The sequence below is a fragment of the Phoxinus phoxinus genome, assembly GCF_949152265.1.
Source record: "Phoxinus phoxinus genome assembly, chromosome: 11".
NCBI classification, from domain to species: domain Eukaryota; kingdom Metazoa; phylum Chordata; class Actinopteri; order Cypriniformes; family Leuciscidae; genus Phoxinus; species Phoxinus phoxinus.
The window spans coordinates 1,514,483-1,532,413 of NC_136886.1; the positions used below are offsets into that span (position 1 = coordinate 1,514,483).

Consider the following 17,931-nt stretch of genomic DNA (forward strand, 5'->3'; position numbering starts at 1 on the left):
AATTTTATAATTAAATTAAATAAGTTATATCAAATTAAATGTGTATGTATATATATATTTATAATTTAATGATTTTTTTAAATGTTTAATGTTTACATTTTTATAATAAATTAAATATAAATTATATAAGTAAATTATGTATAACATATTTTAATATATAATCTACATGATCATTTAATTATATATAATAATTAGGTATATAATCACAAATAAATTACATATATCATTTAATGACAATTAAATCAAATTAATAGAATATAAATAGACTATAAATATATAATTGAATGATAATCATTTATAAAATATATAATATATTTTAAAATATAATCTAAATGATAATTAAATATAATCAGAAAAAAATTACATATATAATTGAATGATTATTAAATAAAAATTATATATATATATATATATATATATATATATATATTCTATTATTTTTATTTAATAATCATTCAATTATATATGTAATTTATATATAAAAAAATATATAGAGAGTTTAATGATTATCATTATTTAATATAAAATTATTTATAAAAATATACTATGATATAATATTTAATACATCATTACATCAAATACTATGAAGATAGAAGTTTAATAAATTAATGGTTAAACTGGGTTTTAATACTAATATATAATTTAATGACCATAATTTTATGAATCATTATTTATATAATATATTTTTATAATCTACATAATTAAATGAGATGTATAATCAGAAATACGTTACATATATATAATTGAATGATTATTAAATAAAATGAATATATATACACACACTGTATAATCATTATCATCATTACATCAAATACTATGAAGATAAAAAGTTGAATAAATTAATGGTTAACGAACCGGGTTTTAATAATCTTGAGCCAGACTCGAGGCGATGCCCAGTGTGTGTGCCGACGTGCACTCGGGGTTCAGGATCCAGAGTCCGCTGCCCTCTGCCAAATTAAATAAATACTGAAGTATTGGCATCATATCATGCATATCAAAGCAGACGTGCTCAAACAGGGGGTCAGAGGTCAGGGGTCAGCGGCCTAACGGACAGCACTGGGCCGATACTGTCTGACCAACTCCTGCTTTCCCTCCACAGATCAGATTAGTGATGAAGAGCTACTCGTTTATCCGCGAGACCGCACCGGCCGTCCTCAGAAGCGCAGCGCAGAAGAGTGAGTGTGAACACCAACACACCTTTAAAGGTTGTGTAGGTAAGAATTGTCTAAAGAACTTTTTTTCAAATTGGCTTAAACTGTCTTTATATACCAATACATAATTAAAATGTAAGTACTTTGAAAAAAAGAGTATAAAAATTGAGTGACTCTAGTGTATTTAATCTTCAAAAAACACAGCTCATTAATTCCTACCGGGACGAAACAAGTGATTGGCTTGCGCGACTGTCACTCTCCGTCGCCATGACTACCGCCACTATTACTGGCTCCGCCCACGTGCGCGCAGTCGCGCACCCGTTTTTAGGCGGGAGTGAATGGAATTAATGAGCTGTGTTTATTGAAGATTAAATACACTAGAGTCACTCAGTTTTTTATACTCTCTATTAATTATGTATTGGTATATAAAGACAGTTTAAACAAATTTGAATAAAAGTTTTTTTAGACAATTCTGACCTACCCAACCTTTAATGCAGTCTTTACACAGTCAAACCAAATTATCCAGACACCAGGGGCCTCATTTATATAACTGTGTGTAGGGTCCTAACTAAATGTGTGTGTGCGCCCGAAAGCCAAAAATGGCGTACGCAAAAAAATATTCGGACTCATAAAAGCGTGCGTACGCCAGAACCTGCGCAGAACTCACTTTATAAACCCGTCAGCGGAAGATTGTGAACATGCGTCTCCTCCCCGAAATAACCATATATGAGCTTACAACGCCTCGTTTTACTATATCCTCATCTGCATATCATTTGCATATGATTATTCATCCACGTGATAACATGTTTAACGGTACAAGACATTAGGAAAATATGAAATACGGATGTGCCGTCACATTACATTAATACAAATCATTTAGTAGCCGATCCTTGCCTTGTTTTTGAATAAATAAATAAAATAGTGTAAAATGCATTTCAGAGAAAGTTTTTCTCAATCTTCTCCACTGACCAAATAGTATTTTAATTGATTTATATTTGTAATGGAAACAAATAGACCTTGTTGTGCATTATATTTGCACAATCTGCTAGTATCATGATAAGCGATTATCTCTGTAGTTAAAACATTAAAACACAGCATGCCAGAGGAAAAGTGTTCGAAAGCATTGCATCCACAACAAATATTTATAGGCTATTTATTGAATATATATATTTTTTAACTTTTCAGTAAATGTCATGTAGTTTAAGTGTTTAACTTCATTAATGAGAATGGCATATTTAATCTAAATGTTTATATCAAAAGTAAAACATAGTTTAAATCATTATTTTATTTAAACTGTTATTGTGAACATGCATGAATATAATGATTTAAACTGTTTTACTTCTGATATAAACATTTAGATTAATCTCATTAATGGAGTTAAACACTTAAACTACAAGACATTTACTGAAAAATAAAAAGATATATAGGCCTATATATATAAATAGCCTATAAATATTTGTGTGCAATTTTTGTACACACACTGGGGTTTATAAAGTGAGTTCTGCGCAGGTTCTGGCGTACGCACGCTTTTATAAGCCTGAATATTTTTTTGCGCACGCCATTTTTGGCTTTCGGGCGCACACACACTTTTAGCAAAGATCCTACACACAGTTTTATAAATGAAGCCCCAGATATCATTTTGCATATTTTTTTCACTAGTGTGTGCAGTACACTATAGTTTATAAAAGTGAGGAGAGCAAAAATAAAGTAAACTGTGACATATTATACACAAAAATTATTCATACAGTGACTACCAGTAAAAATTTGGGACCAAAAATGACACTTTGAGCTGATCATGTGTTCTTCAGTGTTTCTGCTTTAATTGCTAATGCTCTTGTTACACACACACTGAACACAATGAAGCATTGCTTGGTCACTGGTTGAGCTAAACTGGTATTATCTAATTGTGTAGTTAAATTTACCAGCTGACAGATATTCAACATAATTCATGTGTGAGAGTCTAACTGTGTGTGTGTGTGTGTGTGTGTGTGTGTGTGTGTGTGTGTGTGTGTGTGTGTGTGTGTGTGTGTGTGTATGTGTGTGTGTGTGAGACAGTCTAACAGAAGATGGACAAAACCTGTGTGTGTGTGTGTGTGTGTGTGTGTGAGTGTGTGAGACAGTCTAACAGAAGATGGACAAAACCTGTGTGTGTGTGTGTGTGTGTGTGTGTGTGTGTGTGTGTGAGTGTGAGACAGTCTAACAGAAGATGGACAAAACCTGTGTGTGTGTGTGTGTGTGTGTGTGACAGTCTAACAGAAGGACGGACAAAACCTGTGTGTGTGTGTGTGTGTGTGTGTGTGTGTGTGTGTGTGAGACAGTCTAACAGAAGATGGACAAAACCTGTGTGTGTGTGTGTGTGTGTGTGTGTGTGTGTGCGTGTGTGTGTGTGTGAGACAGTCTAATAGAAGTGTGTGTGTGTGTGTGTGTGAGACAGTCTAACAGAAGTGTGTGTGTGTGTGAGACAGTCTAACAGAAGATGGACAAAACCTGTGTGTGTGTGTGTGTGTGTGTGTGTGTGTGTGTGTGTGTGTGTGTGTGTGTGTGTGTGTGTGTGTGTGTGTGTGTGTGTGTGTGTGAGACAGTCTAACAGAAGGACGGACAAAACCTGTCAAATATCAACTGAGTTCTCCTCATATTTTATCACCATTTTCTAAACTGTATTGAAGCTGTCTGAACACATGTAGTTTGGACTGTACGTAACGCTGATCTTCACGTGTTTCTCCACAGATAAATCCCTGCACTATCCGTCACTCTCCAGTTATCTGTACTTCTTGTTCTGCCCGACTCTGATCTACCGGGAGGTTTATCCGCGGTAAACGCCTCTAGTTGTGGACTAAGTACACAACTTCCTTACTTGAGTAAAAGTACAGATACTACTGGTCAAATATTACTCCGTTACAAGTAAAAGTTATTTTTTACTTAAGTTAAAGTACAAAAGTACTCGTTTTTAAAAGTACTTAAAGGACAAGTTCGGTATTTTACACTTAAAGCCCTGTTTACAGACCGTATCTGATGAAATAGAACGGTTAAGATTAAAATTTGGACACATGCTCCTGTCCTGAGAATTTTAGTTTTATTTAGCTTTTGTGGACCTATTTTGCCAAACGCGTCACACCCGTGATTCTTCCGTTGAGAGCTTGAATAATAGACACCAGTTGGTGGCGATAATGCACCTTTGCCAATTGCAAGCAAACCGCTGGCATTTCATTGAATACACAGAAGAAGCAGAAGAAGAAGCGGCGGAGGAATATCGTACCTCACACAGCACATTCAATACAATCAATGGAGTTGGACAAACACTACGATAAAACCTGTTGGAAAGCATCTTTTTCAGCGATTTTTTTTGGGCCCGTATCAGTGAACACCCCTGACCACTCGGTGAGTTTCACGTCTTTGTAAACGAAAGTTTAATGTGTTTTAGGAAGGAATCTGCCAGTGCACATAGACAACCATTGTGGGGGTGGGGGGGAAAGCTAAATAAAACTAAAATTCTCGGGACAGGAGCATGTGTCCAAAGTTTAATCTTAACCGTTCTATTTCATCAGATACGATCTGTAAACAGGGCTTTAAGTGTAAAATACCGAACTTGTCCTTTAAGTATCAAAAGTAAAAAGTAAATGTCAATGCATTGTTTTATTATTGTTGCATGTAATATTTACAGTATTTATGCCTCTGAATCTCTGCCTGCCGATCCTCATATCAACATCACATGTATTTCTACAACACAGTTCCTGTGGGATTGAATAAGTCACTCAATAACGTCCACACTGGTTTCGGACACACACACGGCTGTTCCCAGTTTTTTGGCGTTTAGTATGAATATGTTCGCCGTACTGTTATCTATAAGCTAGTGTGCTCCAAAACTATGACAACATTTAGAAGACCAAACCCAACGCTGAACATTAAAATCATGTTGATGTCAGAATCCAATGTCAGATTGACGTTAATCTCCAGCGTTGCACAGACGTTGTATTGTGGTTGAAAATCGGTTGACGTCAGAAACCAACATCAGTCGAGTTCTGGAGTCAGCCACACTTTCATTTACAACACAAATCATCCCTGACGTTAACTAACGTTATCACTAACTAACTACTCAAGGACCTCGACAGAAATGTAGTGGAGTAAAAAGTACGATATTTGTCTTTCAAATGTAGTGAAGTTAAAGTAATGAGTTTCTAGAAAAAATAACACTCAAGTAAAGTACAGATACTCAAAAAGTGTACTTACAGTACTCAAGTAATTGTACTTTGTTACTGTCCACCTCTGCCTCTAGTTGTGCGAGTACAATACGACTGTATTACAAACTGCAGAACATCCCCATCCTCACTGTTTGTTCCCTGCAGAAACCCGTCCATCCGCTGGAACTACGTCGGCAAGAACTTCCTGAAGGTGGGATTGACCAATCGCTCACTCACGTCCGGCTCATATTCACCCACACACTTAACTCAAAAATAAGAAATTGTATTTTTAAGAAAGGTAAAAAGCAAAGGTTTTTGTTGATAATTACACGCCTCAATTCATATTACTTTTATACAGTGAGGAAAATCAAAAAAAAAATTTTTTTTTAAAAAGGCACAAATTAAATTTAGCAAACTTGATCTGTACTTACAACTATTCTTGACTATTTAAAAATATATATTTATATATTTAACATATAAATTAAAGCACTCTCTCAGCTGATGTAGGTCGAGACCAAAATCTAAATAAATATAATTAAAAAAACATATAAAAAAAGGTCTGCAGATGAGATTATAAGATTAGTATTATGGCCGTATTATCAGGTGTTTAGGACATTGGAGTATACAAATAATATAAAAGAGTTGGTCACCTGTAGAGTTGGTCACCTGTAGAGTTGGTGTCACCTGTAGAGTTGGTCACCTGTAGAGTTGGTCACCTGTAGAGTTGGTCACCTGTAGAGTTGGTCACCTGTAGAGTTCATGTTCACCTGTAGAGTTGGTCACCTGTAGAGTTGGTGTCACCTGTAGAGTTCATGTTCACCTGTAGAGTTGGTCACCTGTAGAGTTGGTGTTCACCTGTAGAGTTCATGTTCACCTGTAGAGTTGGTCACCTGTAGAGTTGGTGTCACCTGTACAGTTGGTCACCTGCAGAGTTGGTCACCTGTAGAGTTGGTCACCTGTAGAGTTCATGTTCACCTGTAGAGTTGGTCACCTGTAGAGTTGGTGTTCACCTGTAGAGTTGGTCACCTGTAGAGTTGGTCACCTGTAGAGTTGGTGTCACCTGTAGAGTTGGTGTTCACCTGTAGAGTTGGTGTCACCTGTAGAGTTGGTCACCTGTAGAGTTGGTGTTCACCTGTAGAGTTGGTGTCACCTGTAGAGTTGGTGTCACCTGTAGAGTTGGTCACCTGTAGAGTTGGTCACCTGTAGAGTTCATGTTCACCTGTAGAGTTCATGTTCACCTGTAGAGTTGGTCACCTGTAGAGTTGGTGTCACCTGTAGAGTTGGTCACCTGTAGAGTTGGTCACCTGTAGAGTTCATGTTCACCTGTAGAGTTCATGTTCACCTGTAGAGTTCATGTTCACCTGTAGAGTTGGTCACCTGTAGAGTTGGTGTCACCTGTAGAGTTGGTCACCTGTAGAGTTGGTGTCACCTGTAGAGTTGGTGTCACCTGTAGAGTTGGGGTCACCTGTAGAGTTGGTGTCACCTGTAGAGTTGGTCACCTGTAGAGTTGGTCACCTGTAGAGTTGGTGTCACCTGTAGAGTTCATGTTCACCTGTAGAGTTGGTCACCTGTAGAGTTGGTGTCACCTGTAGAGTTCATGTTCACCTGTAGAGTTCATGTTCACCTGTAGAGTTCATGTTCACCTGTAGAGTTGGTCACCTGTAGAGTTGGTGTCACCTGTAGAGTTGGTCACCTGTAGAGTTGGTGTCACCTGTAGAGTTGGTGTCACCTGTAGAGTTGGGGTCACCTGTAGAGTTGGTGTCACCTGTAGAGTTGGTCACCTGTAGAGTTGGTGTCACCTGTAGAGTTGGGGTCACCTGTAGAGTTGGTCACCTGTAGAGTTGGTGTCACCTGTAGAGTTCATGTTCACCTGTAGAGTTCATGTTCACCTGTAGAGTTCATGTTCACCTGTAGAGTTGGTCACCTGTAGAGTTGGTGTCACCTGTAGAGTTGGTCACCTGTAGAGTTGGTGTCACCTGTAGAGTTGGGGTCACCTGTAGAGTTGGTCACCTGTAGAGTTGGTGTCACCTGTAGAGTTCATGTTCACCTGTAGAGTTCATGTTCACCTGTAGAGTTCATGTTCACCTGTAGAGTTGGTCACCTGTAGAGTTGGTGTCACCTGTAGAGTTGGTCACCTGTAGAGTTGGTGTCACCTGTAGAGTTGGTGTCACCTGTAGAGTTGGGGTCACCTGTAGAGTTGGTGTCACCTGTAGAGTTGGTCACCTGTAGAGTTGGTGTCACCTGTAGAGTTGGGGTCACCTGTAGAGTTGGTCACCTGTAGAGTTGGTGTCACCTGTAGAGTTCATGTTCACCTGTAGAGTTCATGTTCACCTGTAGAGTTCATGTTCACCTGTAGAGTTGGTGTCACCTGTAGAGTTGGTGTCACCTGTAGAGTTGGTCACCTGTAGAGTTGGTGTCACCTGTAGAGTTGGTGTCACCTGTAGAGTTGGTGTCACCTGTAGAGTTCATGTTCACCTGTAGAGTTCATGTTCACCTGTAGAGTTGGTCACCTGTAGAGTTGGTGTCACCTGTAGAGTTGGTGTCACCTGTAGAGTTGGTCACCTGTAGAGTTGGTGTCACCTGTAGAGTTCATGTTCACCTGTAGAGTTCATGTTCACCTGTAGAGTTGGTCACCTGTAGAGTTGGTCACCTGTAGAGTTGGTGTCACCTGTAGAGTTCATGTTCACCTGTAGAGTTGGTCACCTGTAGAGTTGGTGTCACCTGTAGAGTTCATGTTCACCTGTAGAGTTGGTCACCTGTAGAGTTGGTCACCTGTAGAGTTGGTCACCTGTAGAGTTGGTGTCACCTGTAGAGTTCATGTTCACCTGTAGAGTTGGTCACCTGTAGAGTTGGTGTCACCTGTAGAGTTCATGTTCACCTGTAGAGTTGGTCACCTGTAGAGTTGGTGTCACCTGTAGAGTTCATGTTCACCTGTAGAGTTGGTCACCTGTAGAGTTGGTCACCTGTAGAGTTCATGTTCACCTGTAGAGTTGGTCACCTGTAGAGTTGGTGTCACCTGTAGAGTTGGTCACCTGTAGAGTTGGTGTCACCTGTAGAGTTGGTGTCACCTGTAGAGTTGGTCACCTGTAGAGTTGGTCACCTGTAGAGTTGGTGTCACCTGTAGAGTTCATGTTCACCTGTAGAGTTCATGTTCACCTGTAGAGTTGGTCACCTGTAGAGTTGGTGTCACCTGTAGAGTTGGTGTCACCTGTAGAGTTGGTCACCTGTAGAGTTGGTGTCACCTGTAGAGTTCATGTTCACCTGTAGAGTTCATGTTCACCTGTAGAGTTGGTCACCTGTAGAGTTGGTCACCTGTAGAGTTGGTCACCTGTAGAGTTGGTGTCACCTGTAGAGTTCATGTTCACCTGTAGAGTTGGTCACCTGTAGAGTTGGTGTCACCTGTAGAGTTCATGTTCACCTGTAGAGTTGGTCACCTGTAGAGTTGGTCACCTGTAGAGTTGGTGTCACCTGTAGAGTTCATGTTCACCTGTAGAGTTGGTCACCTGTAGAGTTGGTGTCACCTGTAGAGTTCATGTTCACCTGTAGAGTTGGTCACCTGTAGAGTTGGTGTCACCTGTAGAGTTCATGTTCACCTGTAGAGTTGGTGTTCACCTGTAGAGTTCATGTTCACCTGTAGAGTTGGTCACCTGTAGAGTTGGTCACCTGTAGAGTTGGTGTCACCTGTAGAGTTCATGTTCACCTGTAGAGTTGGTCACCTGTAGAGTTGGTCACCTGTAGAGTTCGTGACGCTCGTGTTCCTCCGTCTCAGATCCTGGCCAGTCTCTTCTACCTGTACTTCATACTGGTGCGCCTGTGCATCCCAGTGTTCAGGAACAACAGCAACCAGCCCTTCAGCTCACGCTCCCTCATCCTGATGCTCTTCCACGCCGCCTTCCCAGGTGCACACACGCACACACACACACACACACACACACACACGCTCCCTCATCCTGATGCTCTTCCACGCCGCCTTCCCAGGTGCACACACAAACACACACGCACACACACACAGTCTGTTTCAGATGATGTCACCAAGGATGTGCAGACTATATTAGTTAATAATATATTAAGAAACACTGTTGAGTGTGTGTGTGAGCCTCTGCTTCTGGTGTTCAGGGATGCTCATATTAATGCTGGGCTTCTATGCGTTCCTGCACTGCTGGCTCAACGCTTTCGCGGAGATGCTGCGCTTCGCTGACCGGATGTTTTACAAAGTACGTGATCTCTCATTAGCTTAAAGATATATAAACATAGAAAAGTTGTAAACACTTCACAATAAGGTTTTATTTGTTAACTACATTAGTTCACATGAACAATCATAAAGCAATTTCCACATTTACTAAAACATTATTAAAAGCAAAAGTTGTTTCTGTTAATATTATTTATTCTGATCTGTCATGAACAGTATTTTTATTAACTAACGTTAAAGTCCCCCTGTATTCAATCATTTTATCCCTTAAAACTCATCTTTTGATCATCAAAATTACATATTTAAATGTTTTTCCCTTGAAATGCCGTAAAATATCTTGAATGTAACTCGACACCCTTGTCTCATTTAGTATGTGCGGTTCTATGAATATGCAAATGAGCCCCGCCTCCACTCACTCACTCACTCAGAGATCCACTGGTTGACGATCACACGTTGATCTGATTGGTTACAAGGTAGTGTGTGACGTCAGAAACACCAGCGATTTCAAACCGTGTTTTTGAGACTGTCTTTGGTTCACTGCAGTTTTAAGCAGAAAATACTCAGCAATGCTGTCGACTTATGAACTTACACATGCTTTGTCTTATTAAAAAACCCCACATAGACACACAAACTACATTTTCAACACAGGGGGACTTTAACAAAGATGAATAATGTAATAAATGCATTGCTTGTTGTTATTAACAGTGCAGGTTCACAGGTTTAGAGTCTCGTCTCTCTTTCATCAGGACTGGTGGAACTCCACTTCTTTTGCCAATTATTACCGCACGTGGAACATCGTCGTGCACGATTGGCTTTATTATTACGGCTACAGAGACTTCATCCGGGTGAGAACGAACACTCCTGAATCTCACTAGCCGCGTTTCCATTACCCTTCACATTGCGCAAAATGAAATTGAAAATACGCCCAATGGAAACACATCAATTTCGCAAAACTCCCATTTATCGCAAAAGAGTTTTTACGCTCGCATGAGTTTTTTTTTTTCAGGCAATTCGAAAAATAAATATTTCGCAAAACTGCAATGGAAACAGTTTTTGCGCATTTCCAGGTCACCTGACGTAATGACGCGGTGTGTTTGGACAGAATACGAGACTGAGTTCTTTATTAAATTCATAAAAGACAGAAGAATTACAGGAATACTGGATTCGAAACCTCAAAGAAATGCCACAATCAAGACCTCGAAGCAGACATGAGGGAGAAACACAGAAACACTTACAGTATAAGAGTCTTTCCTTGCCATTAATTATTGATAACATGTATACGTCTCTTCCATTAATAATAATGCCCAGTGCGGTGGCTGCGATATAAACTTACCAACATCCGTTGCATTTTTGGAATGACTTATCGCGAGAGGAAAAATTTACGTTTTAGTGACATCGGTAACATAACATCAGTTAAAGTGATGGTATAATGCCCTTTTCACAAGATGTAAAATAAGCCTCTGATGTCCCCAGAGTGTGTGTGTGAAGTTTAAGCTCAAAATACGCCACAGATATTTTTATATCGCATGTTAAAGTGTCACTTTTTGAGGGTGAGGAAAAACACAGTGTTTTGTGTCTGTCCCTTTAAATGCAAATGAGCTGCTGCTCCCGGCACAGGGGGCGGAGCTACAAGAGCTCGTGTCCTTTTACCACACACACACACACTGAACATTTCAACAACTTTTAGCCTTTTATGTTCAAACCGGAGTCAGACAAAGATGGATAGACTCAAGAAGAAGTGACAACATGTAGAAGCAACAGGACATTTCTGAATGGTTAGTTGATGAATTTATGAAGCTTATGTGTAGTTATCTTCTAGTCATTGATTAGCATATTCTGTCTTGATAATCTATAAATCGTGTTCAGGGGGCGGGGTTTATGTAAATTCTTGGGTTGGTGATGTCACTAACGGGAGGAATGTCGTGTAGTTCCTCCAGCCGTTTGTTGTAGTCCTTAAAAAAGTGATTTCTTTAAAAGCAAATATCTTCCTTTGCTCTGAACTTTGAGCGTTGTAACTTTGCAGATGTTGTTTATGATCAAAGAGCAACATTACACACTAACTACAGTTAGAAAAGTCAAATCATAATCAAACACCCCTTTAAAATGGAAACGGCTTCATTTCGCGAACGTTTTTTTGTTGACATTTAGAAAAAAATGTGCAAGTCTGTAATGGAAACGCGCCTAATGTTCAACACATCATGTTTTAATAACTCTGCCCATCCTCTCCTGATCGCCTCAGCTGTCGGGTCATAACCTCCGCTCGATGGCCACGCTGTGTGTGTTTGCCGTCTCTGCATTGGTTCATGAATACGTCTTCACTATGGGCTTCGGCTTCTTCTACCCCGTGATGTTCTGCACGTTCGCGGGTATCGGTGGTAAGAACCGTTGTTTAACTAGTTGGTACAACTTTACAATACGGTCATTTTAACAAATGGAAACTTATTGTAATGTGTTACCAACTATTTTTATGTATTGTATGTTTTTGCTGGACTTACAGTCAATCCAAAATATATTCAGACACCTTCAACATTTCTCACATTATCAGTTTATTCGCTATAGTTGGTAATAAAATATGACAGAACTCAGTTGATATTTGACTGGTTTTGTCCGTCCTTCCGTTAGACTGTCTCACACATGAATTATGTTGAATATCTGTCAGCTGGTAAATTTAACTACACAATTAGATAATACCAGTTTAGCTCAACCAGTGACCAAGCAATGCTTCAGTGTGTTCAGTGTGTGTGTAACAAGAGCATTAGCAATTAAAGAAGAAACACTGAAGAACACATGATCAGCTCAAAGTGTCTGAATCATTTTTGGTCCCAAATTTGTATAAATGTTACTGGTAGTCACTGTATGAATAATTATTTGGTTTAATATGTCACAGTTTACTTTATTTTGCTCACTTCTTTAATGAACTATAGTGTCCTGCACACACTAGTAAAAAAATATCTGGTGCTTTAATCATGTTTGGTTTGACTGGATTTCAGAGCAATCTATGATTTCCTCATCCGTAAATTAAATAAATACATGCATTGCAGCCTTAAGATTGTGGCCAACATGAAATATCTAGACAGCACAATGACTAATAATGAGAGTAAAAGTAAAAGTGCTGATGATGTTGTTGTACTTTGCAGTGGTGTTTAACTTCGCCATGAACGACAGCCGGAAGAGTCCGGTGTGGAACATCATCATGTGGATGTGTCTGTTCATCGGTCAGGGCGTCCACGTGTGTCTGTACTGTCTGGAGTGGTACGCGCAGATCCACTGCCCGCGCACCGGGGTGAGGACTCGCCAGCGCCGGACATTGCTCACGCCATGGAATAATAAAAAAAACAGGAAGATAATCGCAACTTTTTATCTCAGATTTTTTTCTTGTAATACTGAATTTACATCTCGCAATTATTACTTTTTTCTCCTAATACTAAATTTACATCTCGCAATTCTGTCTTTTTCTCTCGTAATACTAAATTTACATCTCGCAATTCTGTCTTTTTTCTCCTAATACTAAATTTACATCTCGCAATTCTGTCTTTTTTCTCCTAATACTAAATTTACATCTCGCAATTCTGTCTTTTTTCTCCTAATACTAAATTTACATCTCGCAATTCTGTCTTTTTTCTCCTAATACTGAATTTACATCTCGCAATTCTGTCTTTTTCTCTCGTAATACTAAATTTACATCTCGCAATTCTGTCTTTTTTCTCCTAATACTAAATTTACATCTCGCAATTCTGTCTTTTTTCTCCTAATACTAAATTTACATCTCGCAATTCTGTCTTTTTTCTCCTAATACTAAATTTACATCTCGCAATTCTGTCTTTTTTCTCCTAATACTAAATTTACATCTCGCAATTCTGTCTTTTTTCTCCTAATACTAAATTTACATCTCGCAATTCTGTCTTTTTTCTCATAATACTGTTTAGATCTCGAATTCTGAATTCTTTCTCATAATACTGAATTTAGATCTCGCAATTATTACTTTTTCTTTCGAAATACTGAATTTACATCTCGCAATTCTGTCTTTTTCTCTCGTAATACTAAATTTACATCTCGCAATTCTGTCTTTTTTCTCATAATACTGTTTAGATCTCGAATTCTGAATTCTTTCTCATAATACTGAATTTAAATCTCGCAATTATGACTTTTTTTCTTGTAAAAACTGAATTTACATCTCAAATTCTGAATTCTTTCTCGTAATACTGAATTTACATCTCGCAATTCTGGATTTTTTCTCTCGTAATACTGAATTTACATCTCGCAATTCTGGATTTTTTCTCTCGTAATACTGAATTTACATCTCGCAATTCTGGATTTTTTCTCTCGTAATACTGAATTTACATCTCGCAATTCTGGATTTTTTCTCTCGTAATACTGAATTTACATCTCGCAATTCTGGATTTTTTCTCTCGTAATACTGAATTTACATCTCGCAATTCTGACTTATTTTTCTCATAATACTGAATTTAAATCTCGCAATTATGACTTTTTTTTCTTGTAATACTGAATTAACATCTCGCAATTCTGAATTTACATCTCGCAATTCTGACTTTTTTCTCCTAATACTGAATTTACATCTTGCAATTCTGACTTTTTTTTCTCTTAATACTTAATTTACATCTTGCAATTCTGACTTTTTTTTCTCTTAATACTTAATTTACATCTCGCAATTCTGAATTTACATCTCGCAATTCTGACTTTTTTCTCCTAATACTGAATTTACATCTCGCAATTCTGACTTTTTTTTCTCTTAATACTTAATTTACATCTCGCAATTCTGAATTTACATCTCGCAATTCTGACTTATTTTTCTCATAATACTGAATTTAAATCTCGCAATTATGACTTTTTTTTCTTGTAATACTGAATTAACATCTCGCAATTCTGAATTTACATCTCGCAATTCTGACTTTTTTCTCCTAATACTGAATTTACATCTCGCAATTCTGACTTTTTTTTCTCTTAATACTTAATTTACATCTCGCAATTCTGAATTTACATCTCGCAATTCTGACTTTTTTCTCCTAATACTGAATTTACATCTCGCAATTCTGACTTTTTTTTCTCTTAATACTTAATTTACATCTCGCAATTCTGACTTTTTTTTCTCTTAATACTTAATTTACATCTCGCAATTCTGAATTTACATCTCGCAATTCTGAATTTACATCTCGCAATTCTGAATTTACATCTCGCAATTCTGAATTTACATCTCGCAATTCTGAATTTACATCTCGCAATTCTGAATTTACATCTCGCAATTCTGACTTTTTTCTCCTAATACTGAATTTACATCTTGCAATTCTGACTTTTTTCTCCTAATACTGAATTTACATCTTGCAATTCTGACTTTTTTCTCCTAATACTGAATTTACATCTTGCAATTCTGACTTTTTTTTCTCTTAATACTTAATTTACATCTCGCAATTCTGAATTTACATCTCGCAATTCTGAATTTACATCTCGCAATTCTGTTTTTTCTCTCTCCTAATACTGAATTTACATCTCGCAATTCTGTTTTTTCTCTCTCCTAATACTGAATTTACATCTCGCAATTCTGTTTTTTCTCTCTCCTAATACTGAATTTACATCTCGCAATTCTGTTTTTTCTCTCTCCTAATACTGAATTTACATCTCGCAATTCTGTTTTTTCTCTCTCCTAATACTGAATTTACATCTCGCAATTCAGAATTTTCTTCTCGTAATACTGAATTTACATCTCGCAATTCGGGATTTTTTCTCTCGTAATACTGAATTTACATCTCGCAATTCTGACTTATTTTTCTCATAATACTGAATTTAAATCTCGCAATTATGACTTTTTTTTCTTGTAATACTGAATTAACATCTCGCAATTCTGAATTTACATCTCGCAATTCTGACTTTTTTCTCCTAATACTGAATTTACATCTTGCAATTCTGACTTTTTTTTCTCTTAATACTTAATTTACATCTTGCAATTCTGACTTTTTTTTCTCTTAATACTTAATTTACATCTCGCAATTCTGAATTTACATCTCGCAATTCTGACTTTTTTCTCCTAATACTGAATTTACATCTCGCAATTCTGACTTTTTTTTCTCTTAATACTGAATTTACATCTCGCAATTCTGACTTTTTTTTCTCTTAATACTTAATTTACATCTCGCAATTCTGAATTTACATCTCGCAATTCTGAATTTACATCTCGCAATTCTGAATTTACATCTCGCAATTCTGTTTTTTCTCTCTCCTAATACTGAATTTACATCTCGCAATTCTGTTTTTTCTCTCTCCTAATACTGAATTTACATCTCGCACTTCAAACTTATTTTCTCGTAATACAGAATTTACATCTCGCACTTCTGACTTTTTTCTCGTAGTACTGAATTTAAATTCTGACTTTTTTTCTTTTTTCGACTTTTTCTCGGTGTACAGAGTTTACATCCTGAAATTCAGCTTTTTTTGTTAAAAAAATAAAGTAACCAACTTTTTTTGGGGTTAAAAAGGTCAATTACCTTTTTTATCCCGTGGCAGAAATACGCTTCCATACACCAGAACCCACTTCACTGCATCACAGCAGGATTCCCAGGCCTTCTTTAAGCACGGCACACGGCCAAAGCTCCCAAACGCACAATAAAAACACTCACACTTGCGCTTAACGGATCACCGTTTGATCGCAAAGGCTCACAGTGCAGATGTCGCTCAAAGACTGTGAAGATTAAGTTCTGTCCAGGATTAGGTTACAAGACCAACTGAAGAACTCACGGACAGATGGTGTTAGACAGCTCAGACATAAAGAAGAACAAAAAGCAGAGAGGGATGTAAAGTTATGAAATAACAAGAGAGCAGAATAAACGTATCAAAAAAAATTGTAGAACGGTACAAATAGTAATTAAAGAAAATGAAACATCCACTAGGCGGCACTGCAGGGTCACTTTGAGTAAATCACCATTTCCATGCAAGTCAACAGGGTTTGAAACAACACAAAGGTGAGCAAATAAGAAAATATTGATTTTTGACTGAGCATTCCCTTTAAAAACAAGCATTTCTTGCATTGCCAGTCAGTAATAAAATAAAGAACAAAAAAAATAAATAATAATTTCTTCCATCCAGTGCTATGATTATCACAAACACTTTGTTGATTATAATGAAAGGTTTCACAAGAAAGAAAACACAGAATTCATGCACTCAACAGGCTTCACTGTGATTGGCTACAAAGCTGCAAATAGAAATGTGTAATTTTGTGTTTGCGTACAGCAATGCCATGAATCATATTTAACATGTTCATACTTTATGTTTACATTTTCTCCAAACAGACGAGCTTCTGGGAGCTAGTGACGCCACGATCATGGACGTGTAATTACCAGTGACATCCACACAAACATCACATTGACCGCATCAGTATTTACTTCTGATAATGACCATGTGCATCGTGAGGGATCGGGCACGACACATTATGAAATGTTACATAACATACTAGAAATCAAATCCACATTTCATGCTTAACGAAGCACATCAGCGTCTCTGTAAATGTGATGAGTGTGTATATATAATTTGAATGAATGCAATAACGCACATTATAAACAAACTTTTCTTTTAAACTAATAAAATTGTACTGTTTAAAGCTTATGGAACATAGTAAATGCAACAATTTATTATTATGAATTTATATTGTACTCTGAAAATACAAAATCTGTACAATCGTAAAATTAGTAAGTCACGAAATAAAAGTAAAATACCAATAAATCACGTCATGTTTCATTATTAGTATTGTGTATCACCATGGTAACTGTTGTTTTCATAACACAAAAATGCCACTTTTCACTTTGTGTTATTATTTTATATATTTTTAAATGACTAGTGGCTCATATTAACATTGTATTAACAAAAACTAGTTTGGGACTGTTATATAATAGCTTAACCTCATAGGCCTACTGTTAATTCATCAGTATTATTCATATTCTCACAATTTATGTGTATATTAAGTAAAGGGGGACAGTACTTGTGTGTGTGTCAAATTTGTTTACACACATTTTTTTAATAATAGGCTTATATATATATATATATATACAGATGAATCTCGGGAAAATGAGAATATGGTGCAAAAGTTCATTTATTTCAGTAATTCAACTTAAAAGGTGAAACTAATATATTATATAGACTCATTACATGCAAAGTGAGATATTTCAAGCCTTTATTTGTTATAATTTTGATGATTATGGCTTACAGCTTATGAAAACCCCACATTCAAAATTAGAATATTGTGATTTTTCATAAGCTGTAAGCCATAATCATCCCAATTATAACAAATAAAGGCTTGAAATATCATGTAATGAGACTATATAATATATTAGTTTCACCTTTTAAGTTGAATTACTGAAATAAATGAACTTTTGCACCATATTCTAATTTTTCCAGTGTCACCTGTATA

General features: G+C 37.0%; 1 protein-coding gene across 3 annotated transcripts in view; it reads left to right on the forward strand.

Annotated features, from left to right (window-relative positions):
- The window catches only part of soat2 (sterol O-acyltransferase 2), a 27,799-nt gene extending 10,260 nt beyond the window's left edge, over nucleotides 1-17,539 (forward strand). Inside the window, exons 8-16 of one of the 3 annotated variants that reach the window (XR_013799549.1) lie at nucleotides 1,100-1,175; nucleotides 3,879-3,963; nucleotides 5,495-5,540; nucleotides 9,099-9,228; nucleotides 9,446-9,543; nucleotides 10,224-10,363; nucleotides 11,758-11,893; nucleotides 12,656-12,801; nucleotides 16,817-17,240. Coding sequence is in view for 2 of the 3 variants with exons in the window: in XM_079628482.1 (XP_079484608.1) it covers nucleotides 1,100-1,175; nucleotides 3,879-3,963; nucleotides 5,495-5,540; nucleotides 9,099-9,228; nucleotides 9,446-9,543; nucleotides 10,265-10,363; nucleotides 11,758-11,893; nucleotides 12,656-12,801; nucleotides 16,817-16,870 (870 nt within the window). In the remaining variant the exon portion in view is untranslated. Of the gene's footprint in view, nucleotides 1-1,099; nucleotides 1,176-3,878; nucleotides 3,964-5,494; nucleotides 5,541-9,098; nucleotides 9,229-9,445; nucleotides 9,544-10,223; nucleotides 10,364-11,757; nucleotides 11,894-12,655; nucleotides 12,802-16,816 lie in introns of all 3 variants that reach the window. The other 2 variants (XM_079628482.1, XM_079628483.1) reach the window with 2 other exon arrangements.
- The last annotated feature ends 392 nt before the right edge of the window (nucleotides 17,540-17,931 follow it).